The sequence below is a fragment of the Leptonychotes weddellii genome, chromosome 3 (assembly GCF_054177405.1).
Source record: "Leptonychotes weddellii isolate Sample4059 chromosome 3, ASM5417740v2, whole genome shotgun sequence".
In the NCBI taxonomy this organism is placed as follows: Eukaryota; Metazoa; Chordata; class Mammalia; order Carnivora; family Phocidae; genus Leptonychotes; species Leptonychotes weddellii.
Window position 1 is genome coordinate 29,623,618 of NC_138371.1, and position 13,619 is coordinate 29,637,236.

Below are 13,619 nucleotides of genomic sequence, written 5' to 3' on the forward strand. Positions count from 1 at the left end.
GCTAGAAGCTAACTGAAATCTGACATAAAATTAGATGTGTTTTTTTACTACTACTACTCCCTCTTATTAGTATAATTGACTATAATTAGTCAATTATAAAACTGGAAGAGTTGGACAAAAAGATTTCCTGGGTTTACTTCAGGGCAAACATTCCAAAATTCTGGTACCAATAATAACCTTTCTTTTAATATTATAAAGTATTTTATTGTTTTCAAAAGGTTATACTTGCACATGACAAATAATTAAAACTGCATAAAAGAACTGTGACAAGGAAAAGTCAGTCTCCCTCAAACCTATTCCTCAATCTACCAAGCTCCCCACACCTTAAAAAAAAAAAAAAAACCTATACATATACCACTGCGTAATGTTTTTTTTTTTTTAACATTAATATATACTGGGTATCATTACATCTTAACATAAACATTTTCCTTATTCATTTTTAGGACCACTACAATGATATACCTTAATTTACTTAACCAGTTCTCTACTGATAAACTTTTATGATTTTCCTTTTCATTTTGACAGTCTAATAACCCAGTAATGAGTATTTTTTGCATATATCTTTACATACACAGAGAAGGTATAATAACAGATTTCCAATTTTATACATAATAAACATTACCAAAAAGAAACAGCTTTGAGATAAATGTATTGATAGAAATCTACACTTAAAAAATTAAATGATTCCAGCTTTGTTGGAATAACTGTCACTATACATGGCTTCCTGCTAGAAATAACTAGAAAATTAGACAAAATAGGTAGAAATTTATGCACTCTAGAAATTTTCCTTCTCTCAAGAGAAACAAAGTGAGCTCAACGATTATCTCAGCTTCCTGTTGTGGACATGCTCTGAACAACTGCACAGAAAAGGGGAACCCTAAAAGAAGATGGCTATTTGTTAAGTTAGGGGAGAGGTAAAACCTTTGGGGAGGCCTAGGCAACTGAAATTTGTGCAGCAGTACAGGAGTAGAAGAAGCACTCCAGAAATATTAGTAGGGCTCACTTTGAGTCAAAGTATCAATTCTTACATGATACTGTGAAATCCCACAAGACAGGCAAAAACCTACCAAGAAGTTTTAAGCTGAGTAACTGTCAGATTTTACACAGAGCTGCAAGAAGACAGAGTTCTGATCAGCCACAGGAGACACACAGAAAACATATAAAGGATATAAAAAGATATACCATGTAAACTCTAATCGTAAGAACGCTGGAGTGGCTGTATTAGTATCTGACAAAGCAGGCAAGAATATTATCAAGGTAAGGCAAGGAATATTACCATGGGTAAAAAGGGAAATGTCATTATCAAAGAGAGGATTTTTTAAAAATCTACAATAGTTTATTTTAAAGACTTCACATTTACAAGTACTTGTGATAACTTCTTTGGGATAAACTACCAAAATATGTGCACAATCTATATTCTGCCAACTATAAAATACTGACTGAATAAGTAACAAATAATGAGTTTATCAGATTCATGCATTGGAAGTCTCAGTATTCTTAAGATACCAATTCTCCTAAAATGGTTCCTAGATTCAATACAATCCCAAACAAATATATCAGCAAGCGCTTTTGTAAAAATATTTAAAAACTGCCTTCTAAAATGCATATAAAAATGTAAAGGATCCAGAATAGCCAAAAAATTTTTGAAGAAAAACAAAGTTGGAGGACTTAATGGTTTCAAGACTTAGCATAAAGTCACAATAATCAATACAGTGTGGTAATATCATAAGGGCAGATATGTGGAACAAAAAAAAAAAAAGAGAATCCAGAAATCAGCCTAGTTTGATTATGCAGCTGAAGCCAGTATCGCTACTGCTGGTCAAACAGAGTGGGCGCTGCAATCATCTTCACCAAGCACTCAAACAACAGACTATTTGTCTTGTTTTAATTCTTAGGAAAAAAGGAAAGAGAACAAAAGCCAATATGGTAAAATGTTATGGCAAGATCTGACAATGTGAGTAGGAAACACAAGGTATTCCCTGTATATATTCAGCAATATCTTCTACATTCTTGAACTATGGCATAACCATTTTTTAAGAAAGAAAACTAATTCCACATAGGTCACACCTATAGTAGCCAACTCTCTTGTAAGTTTTTTCTAACTCACAGAAGTATTTAATAAGTGAAAACACATTAAAAACCACATAACCTATAACTCATCCTTTAAAACCAGAACAGCCAAGTGAAAATTCAGTACAGAATTTTTACTTTAAAAAGGTTTAAAAATAAGTAATAAGTTTATATACATATATACATATATGTGTGTATATATACATATACACGTGTGTGTATATTTAAACCTTATATTTAAACGTGTGTATTTTTAAACCTTAAAAGTAAGTAATAAATTTATATACACACACACACATATATATATATGGCTAGGGAAAGAAAGAACACATTGGGAATTCAACAGCTATGTTTTTTCTTCTTTCTAGAGATGTGACATCATGTTTTCTGGTCAGTAATGTTCTTTCAAACACTACTGAATCAAAGCAAACTCATACTGAGCTGGTTACACCTGTAACAGGAAGAAGGAACTCCTTACCTCAACAGAAAACCTAATGAACCGATTTATACAGAAAGGGTTTTTTTTAGCAAACCTACACAAACACTTAACATGCTATAAGAAAAGGATACCTTTTAACTTACCTCCAGCATAAGTATACATTTATTGGTGTTCACGAAAATAGAAACACCAAGGCAGAAAGTATTTTTGCTTTCATAGTACTAATAACTAAAAAGCACACAGCATATAATATGGTCTTTAAATGGGTAATCATGGAAGTTCCAAGATTACATCCACTAGGTTAGCCTGAGTATTCATCTATAAAAATATTTTTTCAAAAATGCTTAAAAGGAGTTCAAGAAACAGTGGAACTACATCAGGACCAGCAGAAGATAGTGATTCAAGGATTGCAAATATAAGACTAGAAACTGATATTCACATGAAGCTTCTGGGTAAAGAACACCTCTCTCAGTTGATTCCTACAGCCAAGACAATTGTTACAGTAGGAGCTTCAGAAATTTCAGGATGATCAGCTGGCTTAACACCCTGGATAAATACTCCCAGTCAAAAACCCCAATGAGACTGCAGGACTGAAATTTTGATGCATATGAAAACCTGAGTGTACAAAATGCCGGTTGGGACACGCAAAGCCTGTTGGGCCAAAGAGGGTTGGTGATGGTGAGTTTTTCAAACACCAACATACCAACATGTATGCTGGGGAAGAGGCCCCCAGGTGGAATGCTGGCCTTGGGATTGCTCTAGAAGAGCCTGACTCAGAGAGTACAGCAATTCCCGACCCAAAAGCCCCTGAGAAAGGTGTCTACTATGGGGAGGAGTACCAGGGCCACTAAATACAAGAAGGTGTTTCAAGAAAAACAGGTCCCAGGAGGGTCAGGTAATTTTCTTTTCAACCCAACTATACTTAACATTAATGAACAGTTGCAAAACAGAGTCACTCTTCCCAAGATATATTCTTCTGTCACATTAGCTTTAGCCTCCCCCAGTCTAATGGGCTAGCACGCCCAGAAAGATCTCACCGCCCAGAGGTGGGCCCTAGGGCTTCAGATCGGTCTGGGAAGCTGATAAAGATGAGTTGCACAACTAAGTCACCACTAAACTGCTGCTTAAATCCAGTCCCCAGCCTTCTTTTTCTGCTCTATAGCCCAGAAACACTTCTTTAAAAGCCAGAAAAGCTGTAAACATGAACAGCATGTCCAATATGTCACCAGCTACTTTCTCCTTATAGTGCTCTAAAGATGCTGTGCAAGTCACCATGTTAAATCCAGGAATCTGCTCTAGCAGATGTTCTTCAATATACTTTTCTACCAAAGAAATATACTCATTACAAATAGGTGTGTAGGTGCGTTTATTATCTCCCATGTCTTCAAACTCCTCCATAAATTTTCTTTAATAACTGGAACTCTTCATCCATGATAATAAAATCCAACCACAGCATCAAATTCTGTATCAGAGGTAGAAGAGAAGGACAATGCAAAGCTCTCTTCCTCTAGGGTGTCCATCACTATTGCCCCTATGCCATCCACCTGTGGGGTGAGTGGGCCTGTCAGCCCCCTACTGCAAATGCGGCCTGGGCCAAAGCTGCACTCGGCTCCACAGAGCCCCAACTGGCAAAAGGGAGGCCTCATCCCCGAGCCCACCACCAGCTCACAGCCCAGCTAGGTTGCTCCTGGGCAGGAGGCCCTGGCCTCAGGCTCCCAGGCTGTGACCATGCACCAGCTGGGCCCCCATGCCCCTCTTAAGTTTATTTCAGTAAAAATTCAGAAGGTCTATAATACAGTCATTACAATATTAAGCTCTTCTCAAAATAAAAACACTTTCATCTCCCCCTCCAAGACGAACCATGAGAGACTATGGACTCTGAGAAACAAACTGAGGGTTCTAGAGGGGAGGGGGGTGGGGGGATGGGTTAGCCTGGTGATGAGTATTAAAGAGGGAATGTACTGAGTGGGGCACTGGGTGTCATACGCAAACAATGAATCATGGAACACTACATCAAAAACTAATGATGTAATGTATGGTGATTAACATAACATAATAAAATAAAATTAAAAAACAAAAACAAAAAAAACCACCTTCAGAACAGAAAATTAGAGAAGAACACTAATCATAGTAAAATATGAATCAACTACTCCAGTGATAGGTTCTTACAATCTTTATCTTACAAATACAGAAAGCTGAAGCAAGCAGAATCGGAATAAGAATATTAAAATAAAGAATAATCAGAGTAACATCAAAATCAAAGAGAAATTAGGATCGATACTTACGATAAAAGAAAGGGACAAACTCCACTGTGAGAGAAGCTGGTTTATATTTCTGTCTGCTCTTTTCCACAGTACTAAGGATTCGTCTATCATTAAAAAGAAGTTAATACCAAATTATAACAATGGTGAGTAGAGATGGCATAATTACAGAAACAACTATAAATTTAATATATTACTTTTTATTTATATATTGAACAATACATCTCTAGGATTGATACAATCTTGAAAAGGAAGTCTAACCTATAATTTAAATGCTCACCAAAGGATTTCTTCTTTTGAATTAAGCAAAAAAAATTTAAATGCTTAATGGTGAAACATAGCAGGCAGGTTAAGTCTCCAAAGAACTAGAAACAGAAAAAAGGAACTAGGCATTTAAAATTTCCAATCTGTAAGATTATTTGTTCAGCAGTACTGCTAATTTGACACCTAAGGCTGTACCTTATTACTACAGGGCAAATGAAATTCATCAGAAATCAGGCCACTCTTTGCCACTTTCTTAAATTTTATCTGGACACAAAGAATCCATTCCACTGCCTTCTTCCATTTTAAATTAATGTAGATCTAGTATGCGCTGGGATTTTTTTTTTTTTTTTTTTAAGGATTTTATTTTTTATTTGACAGAAAGAGCAAGCGAGCACGAGTTGGGGGAGAAGGGCAGAGGGAGAGGGAGAAGCAGGCTCCCTGTTTCAGGGAGCCTGATGCGGGGCTCGATCCCAGAACCCTGGGATCATGACCTGAGCTGAATGCAGATGCTTAACCGACTGAGCCACCAGGTGCCCAGGGAATTATTTTTGTTTTTAATGACAATTCCAGTAGTTTTGATGGCTGAAATACTTCTACAGACTTTGGCAAGGCCAACATATATAGCATGTGCTTTTACCAAGATCATTTCAATTCAACACAAAATGAGTCTCTTAAATGGGCATGGTAGTGTGGGGACTGGGGAATAAAAGCTATTGTTAAAATGATATATCTGACCAGTTGACTGCAGAAAATTAAACAAAAAACAAAGAACTCAGACACTTTTTTTGTGTCCTGAAAAAATTCCTAACATTGTTAGATAAAGCCAACAAAAAAGGAAAATATTTGAAAAACAGCCACAAAGAAATCCTGTATGTCTAAATATGATCTACTGATAAAGCAATGGATTAAGATGACTTCTTTTTAACAACCATAATTGAGATATTAAAATTATTTTCCTTATATTTAAAGCTAGAAAGAAAAGTCAAGTGGCCACAGAATAAGTCAAGTAAGATAGACACAGCTGCTCAGTAATGACAGAATAAAGAGTTCTAAGATCCAGATCTAACAGCCAGATTCACTAGAAATTGTATTAGACACCATTTGCTAATACAATGCTTTCCAAATCTGTGTCTATTTCCTTTTTTTTTTTTTTTAAGATTTTATTTATTTATGTGACAGAGAGAGTGCATGTGCACAAGCATGGGGAGCTGCAGGCAAGGGAAAAGCTGGCTCCCCACTGAGTGGAGAGCGTGATGCGGGACTCAATCCCAGGACCCTGGGATCATGACCTGAGTCGAAGGCATATGCTTAACCAACTAAGCCACCCAGGTGCCTCCAAATCTGTGTCTATTTCCATTGTGGAGAAGGCAGAAGAATTACCATATTGTGTATTTATTTTAAATTCAAACATAATATCCTAGAATATTATTGGATCTATTTAATTAAGACCAGTATTGAGATTTTTTATGCCTTTAAGAGAATACAAGTATTACTGGAGTTTCAAATTAAAAATTCAGTCATGCCTTTAAAAGAATTCAGTAATGTCATAGAAAAATTAATTTTAAAAGGACGATTTAGCGGGGCGCCTGGGTGGCTCAGATGGTTAAGCGTCTGCCTTCGGCTCAGGTCATGATCCTAGGGGCCTGGGATCGAGTCCCACATTGGGTTCCCTGCTCCTTGGGAGCCTGCTTCTCCCTCTGCCTCTCTCTCTCTCTGTCTCTCATGAATAAATAAAATCTTTAAAAAAAAAAAAAAAAAAAAAAGGACGATTTAGCTTTCAGTTAGGTTTTTCCATGAGATTATTTACATTGTTTATATTTGGCACATTTATTATAAGTTATAGTATGAACCAATAGATTGGATATATCCTATCCAAATATCCTGTGCTACAAACAGTAAGCGTTCTCACTTTAGTAACATAGTGAAAATGTACTCCTGCAATTTGTGAATAATGACTTATTCTAAAGGCCATGTATTAGATGTAACATATGAACATAAATAATTCCCATTATGGGGCACCTGGGTGGCTCAGTCAGTTAAGCATCTGCCTTTGGCCCAGGTCATGATCCTGGGGTCCTGGGATCAAGCCCCAACCAGGGAGCCTGCTTCTCCCTTTCCCTCTGTCACTCCCCCTGCTTGTGGTCTCTCTCTCTCTCAAATAAATAAAATCTTAAAAAAAAATGATTAAAAAAAAATGCCTGGGTGCTTGGGTGGCTCAGTTGGTTAAGCATCTGCCTTCGGCTCAGGTCATGATCCCAGGGTCCCGAGATCGAGTCCCACATCAGGCTCTCTGGTTCAGCAAGGGGTCTGCTCCCTCTCCCTGCTGTGTTCTCTCTCTCGGCTCTAATAAATAAATAAAATCTTAATAAAATAAAAAAATTTTTAAAAATTACCAATATTGTTGTAGTAAAATTTAATATACTAACATGAATAAGAGGGGTGAAAACTATTCTATGTAACACAAACATTAAAACATAAGTAGTTTACACTACACATTTGTAATAGGGTAAGACAGAATAGCTAAAAATGAAGTTAGTCTTGTACCATTTTTAAATCACAGCATACTTCCTTGTTGCATTATTATCTGATATTTGGGTCAAGCATGTGGCACCTAGCAGAGGCTAATACATGCCCATACCAACTTCTGAGGGCTGTAAAATGTGTTTGCATCTAGTTTTCTAAGTTCATGTCCCTTGGTCAATTATTTTGTGCTTCTTTTTTGTGCTGCCATCATGCCTAGGATGTAACTATTTCTCTTAAACTTTTAATCTGGAAATAAAGTCAAGCTCTTGCAAAAGTTGCAAGAATAAAAATTGTATAAAGAACTTCAAATATATCTTACCCAGGTTCATTGTTAAAATTTTATCCCAAACACTTTATCATTTGTTCACTCTCTCCCCATATTATACAGTGCACACATATTTATATATACATGCATTCACACATATAACATTTTCCAGAACATTTAAAGGGAAATTATGTATATTCTGGCATATTACTTCTAAATACTTTAGTGAATACCTGCTAAAAATAGGGATATGGTCTTACACAATAACAGCATAATTATAAATTTTAATACATTTAACACTAATATAAAACATTTATCTACCATACATAATCCCATTTTGTTAATTGACCCATTAGTATCCTTTACAGCATTTTCTCCCCCTCTCAGTACAGCTTCCTGTCCAGATATTACATTTAGCTGTCATATCTCTTTTCCCTCTCTCAATCTGAAACATTTCTACAGCCTTTATGATATTCTTAAAGAATGTTGTCCCACACTCCTTCCTTTTATTCATTAAAACAGTCTTCATTTTGGGTTTGCTTGATGTTTCCATACAACGAGATTTAGATTATGCATTCTTGGTAGAATACTATAAAAGCAATATGTGTCCTTCTTAGAGCATCACAGCTGGAGGCAAAGATGTCCATCTGCTTCTCACTGATGCTAATTTTGATCATCTAGTCAATGTACTATTCAGTACTATACAAAATAATTACTAATTATTCCTTTGCAATGAATAAATAATCTGTGGGGAAACATTTTAAAACCATGCAAAAAATATGCTCTTTACCAAAACTTTCCCTAGATTTAGCCATCCTGATCCATACCTTTCCTATAATTTCTGTAAAATGCTGATTTTCTTCCAACACTCCTTCTACATTTACTAATTGGCACTTGGACTTCTATTATAAGGAAGGGTCCTCTCTTTTCCCTTTATCTATCTATCTATCCATCCATCCATCCATCCATCCATCTATCCATCCACCCACCTATCTATCTATCACCTATCACGAGTATGGACTCATTAATTCCTTTTTCCCCCCATGGTTTCTAATTCTATTTTTTTTTTAAAGTAAACTCTACACCCAGTGTGGAGCACAAACTCAGGACCCCGAGATCAAGAGTCATATGCTCTACTGACTGAGCTACCCAGGTGGCCCAGTTTATAATTCTTTATGGCAATTAATTATTTTCATATATACATTGTCCCAGATTTGGCCAGAAGGAGCCCCAGGGCATAACTTAGTCTAAATTGTTTTTCCTCTTTGGGCAGATAATGATTCCTACTGTACTTACATTGGGTACAAAGTAGAAACTCAATAAATATATTTTTAAATAAATGCTTGAATGATAAGGCCTTTTCAGGAAAGAATTCTTTCCCTACATCTATTTTAGTTCCACTTGAGAAAATCTTTCTAAATACGTAAGATGCTATAAACAGAATTAAAATTGAGCTAATAGATTAATCAAATCCATTCATTATATCAAATTACATATGGAAATATGAAAAAAATCCATATATTTCATCAAATAAGAAATATACTTTTATTTTTTTTTAAAGATTTGTTTATTTGAGAGAGCAAAAGCACGCGAGCAGGGGGAGGGGGAGAGAGAATCCTCCAGCAGACCCCACCACAGACTGAGCACAGAGCCCAACACAGGGATCGATTGCAGCTTAGATCACGACCTGAGCTGAAACCCAGAGATGGACACTTAACTGAGCCACCCAGGCGCCCCAAGAAATATACTTTTAAATGGCTCTGTATTTGGAATAACGCTAACTTACATTTGTTCTGTGTTAGTTGTTTGGGTAAGCGACAAAAACAAGTAATATTTAAGAAAATATATACATTCCATATTTTCACTTAACTTCAGAATTAGATTAACATATAAGGTGTAAGTTATTGCTATCGCTCCCTTGTATAGGTCTCCCATGAGCTATAGATGTTTCCTAATTCCATGATTTATTTGTAGTATGTTTCATTTCCCTATCAAAGTCAAAGACACCCAAGTCTGAACCCTTGCTTTACTGTTTACCTCTGAAGCAGTTCCTACTATTACCAGCAAAATTGTTATGCCTATTAGAGATAATAGGAAAGCTTCCAGCATAATTCCTGGCATGTATATTACACACACTCATGAAATGCCACCACTCATCCTTCTACTCTTTGTTCCTCTTCCTGTTGCCACTTTATATATGTAGAATTCTCTTTCTATACTATAGCATTTAAATATCTTCTTGTTTTTGGTTCTCAAAACTTGTTTGTTTTCATTTGCCAATTTTATTGGTATTAATTTGTTGTCAGATCTACTTTTTGATATCTTCTCTCATTCCCCCAACTTTTAAATTCATTTTGTTCTTATTAAGATTCCTTTAAAACCTCTCCTCTGTCATTTTCAGACTGTTCTCATGTGCCTCTTTCTGTGTATGTCTTGCTGTCTATAAAGAAAAACTATTTGTCATTGTTTCAAAATTTAAAACATTATCTTAGATTTGCCATACTGACAGATCTGAGGTGGAGGATGGGGAAGTAGCAAGAGTGAAAGGAAGGGATATAATTTCCTTAAGAAATCTCTAGCATCGGTGTCAAAAGAGAACACCGGCTTCCACCAAGGGAGCCATGGAGGAGCAGCAGCTATGGCTCTCCACGACCCTATGGCCATGGGCCTCAACAAGGGCCACAAGGTGACAAAGAATGTGAGCAAGCTGAGGCACACCAAGTTCGTGCACAGCAGGATCCAAGAGGTGCGGGGGCTTCACCCCATATGAGCAGTATGCCATGGAGCTGTTCAAGGTCTCCAAGGACAAGGGTGCCCTCAAGTTCATCAAGAAAGATGTGGAAACACACCTCCATGCCAAGAGGAAAGAGGAGTTAAGCAATGTCCTGGCAGCAATGAGGAAAGCAGCAGCCAAGAAGGAACCCCTCCCCTCTGTATATTATTAAGCCTTTTGGGGGAAAAAAAAATAGAACATTGATTATTTGAGAACCAAAGTGATAAATGAGTAGAAAGGCTACAAATGGAACACTGTTATGTGCCTCTTTCAATCTTCAGAGTCATGAGTAGTGCTCAGGCAGAGGCAAAAGGTAGTGACAGTGCAGTCTGCCAATTATTTCCATGTCTACCCCTTCTAGTCAAAGTAGAACTTCTTGGTTTCACTGTGGTAGATGGGGATGTGGGACTAATTCTGACCAATGAGTTCTGAATGAAAATAAGATGTGTCATGACCAGACAAGAGCATTAAATTGCTAATGTGAGACATTTCAGAGCCTTCTTTTCTCTCATGTGGTAACTAGCAAAGCCTTAGATGCCTGCTCCTCTGTCAGCTTAGGATCTTGAGTGACTGTCATGACTGAGGGCTTCCTGCCAACGATGGCAGACAGCATGAACAAGAAATAAACCTTTGTTATTCTAACCCCTTGTTTGTTATTGCAACATCATCTGTCTTATCCTGACTGATAAACCATCTTTGCCAAGGAAAATTCAAAGTATTTTCTCTCTGGGAAAAGACATATTAAAGCTCAATTGAAAAGGAAGTATTCAATACTAAGTAAACTGTTTGTAAAAGAACTGTTTACTTGACACAAATTTCAGAGTCATGAATTCCCAACAATGTAAGTGCACTATAAGCAAAAGCTAGGTACTGCTAAGGTTGGTATTTTGATATAGTAAGTACAAACTATTTTTATCTATTCTTTAAAGCAGGACTCCTGCCAGACAGTACCTTTTAACCCTAGTTCAAGTTGCAATATTTCTTTGAAAAACAATATTGTTTCTCTGGTGGGGAAGGGGAGAAAAGGAAGCATTCAGAAGGTCATTAGTTCCTTTCCATTAATGAACAGTCAAGAAAATTATTAGGGCAATGTGATGGTTAATTTAATGTGTCAACTTGGGAGGGTGTTTTTGGATGAGATTAACATTTAAATTGGTGAAATATGGATAAAGGAGATTACCCTATACAAAATGCCTCAATGAATCAGTGGAAAGACTGAATAGAACAAAAAAATTGGCCTCTCTAAGCAAGGGGGAGTTCTCCAGCAAACTGTCTTTGGACTTCATCTGCATCATCAGTTCTGGGTCTCCAGCCTGACTACATTTGGACTAGAACTAGAACATCGGCTTTCTATCTGCCAGCTTTCAGACTGTAACTGTACTTTGGCTTTCCTGGGTCATAAGCCTGACATCCCACATTTGGATTTGTCCGCCTCTAAAATCACACGAGGCAACTGCTTATAATAAAGCTTGTTTTATGCATGAATGTGCGCACGCGCACACACACACACACACACACACCTTACTGGTTCTGTTTCTATGGAGAAACCTAATAAAGACAACTTCTCTCAACGTATAAAGGAAAGCCAGTGTATAAATAAGTAGACAGGATTGTTATATTTAATAACTAGAGTACTTGTTCCTATTATATCTACTTTTTACTTCTTACTTTTACTATAGGATGTGTTATTTCAATAAAGTATCACTACACAGAACATACAAAGTATTACCATATAGTCTACATAAATGTTCTCTCAGTTAATCAATTCTTCACCATCATCTAATGGTGGCTACTCAAAGTGAGGGTATAAGACCCTAAAAAACCTGAAAAGCCTATAAAGATCAAACATTTTAGCAGTGAAAAGCTGCAGGAAGTGGCAATGGTATAAGTAGGTTGGGTTAAATTAAAAATGAAAATGGAAAGGGCACCTGGGTGGCTCAGTTGGTTAAGCGACTGCCTTCGGCTCAGGTCATGATCCTGGAGTCCAGGGATCGAGTCCCGCATCGGGCTCCTTCCTCCGCAGGGAGCCTGCTTCTCCCTCTGACCCTCCCCCCTCTCATGTGCTCTCTGTCTCTCTCATTCTCTCTGTCTCAGATAAATAAATAAAATCTTTAAAAAAAAAAAAAAATGAAAATGGAAAAATCCGAAATTGAAAATACAGCAGATTTGGGAGACCTAAACACGCAATCTGACTGTAGTTGATGATACAACTCTTCCTATTCTGTGCCCACAGGTAATAAAGATATGAGTTCAAAACTCTTCTCTGTGAGCCCTGAACTGGTAATTACACTACTGTCACTACGCTGCAAAACCATCATCCTATATTCTATCTGCTTTGTCATGCTGTGACAAGCACTCTGCAAACTATACTTCTTTTTTTCCAGGTACTCCACTGTTGGGTTCACCAGTACTGCGTACTAAATGGAGCCTGGAAGGCTAAGGGTAAAAAGTAAGTGATTCCTTATTTTTTTACCAGCCAACAGCTCTTAACTGTAGCATTCACAGTTGGTTCTTTGTCTTCAGGTTATTTTTGACAATTCCAGCACCAGCCTATGCTCCTGGCTGCTCAGTGATACCTGCACAGCTAAGCAATGCTCTTTCATCAGAGGTCTGAGACCCAGCTGCAGGACCTCTTCTCTGATAACTCCAGTCTCTTCCTTTTGTCCCATACCCCGAAGGAAGCAGCTGCTTCCTGAAGTCACTATCTCTGTATTACATCACTATCCCTACTTGCTTTTTGAGTTCTCTAATACCTATTTAACAATTTCCTTCAATTATATCTTTTTAAAATACCTGGTATGATTATCGTTTTCTTGACCAGACCCTAGCTGACACAAGCTCCACAATTAAAAGCAGACAAAATATTGTTAAAATCATTTTCATCCTATGAAATGAGCTTAAAAAAAGAGAACTTTCCTTGAAAAATATGTACACTCCACTTGATGTTACTGTGCTTTGAAATTTTCCTATCAGATTATTAGTATTACAAAATAAAAGTTTAGAGTAAATTTATTATCTGGAAGT

At 37.0% G+C, this 13,619-nt stretch overlaps 1 protein-coding gene and 2 pseudogenes across 3 annotated transcripts in view; 1 reads left to right on the forward strand and 2 right to left on the reverse strand.

The window, feature by feature from the left end:
• NBEAL1 (neurobeachin like 1) overlaps window positions 1-13,619 on the reverse strand; it is a 184,827-nt gene that overhangs the window by 134,566 nt on the left and 36,642 nt on the right. For all 3 annotated transcript variants that reach the window (XM_081815332.1, XM_081815331.1, XM_081815330.1), the window contains exon 6: window positions 4,795-4,877. In XM_081815332.1, the coding sequence (XP_081671458.1) occupies window positions 4,795-4,877 (83 nt within the window). The remainder of the gene's footprint in view (window positions 1-4,794; window positions 4,878-13,619) is intronic.
• LOC145720741 (ADP-ribosylation factor-like protein 2-binding protein pseudogene) lies at window positions 2,337-4,367 on the reverse strand (annotated as a pseudogene).
• LOC102742285 (large ribosomal subunit protein eL36 pseudogene) lies at window positions 10,443-10,767 on the forward strand (annotated as a pseudogene).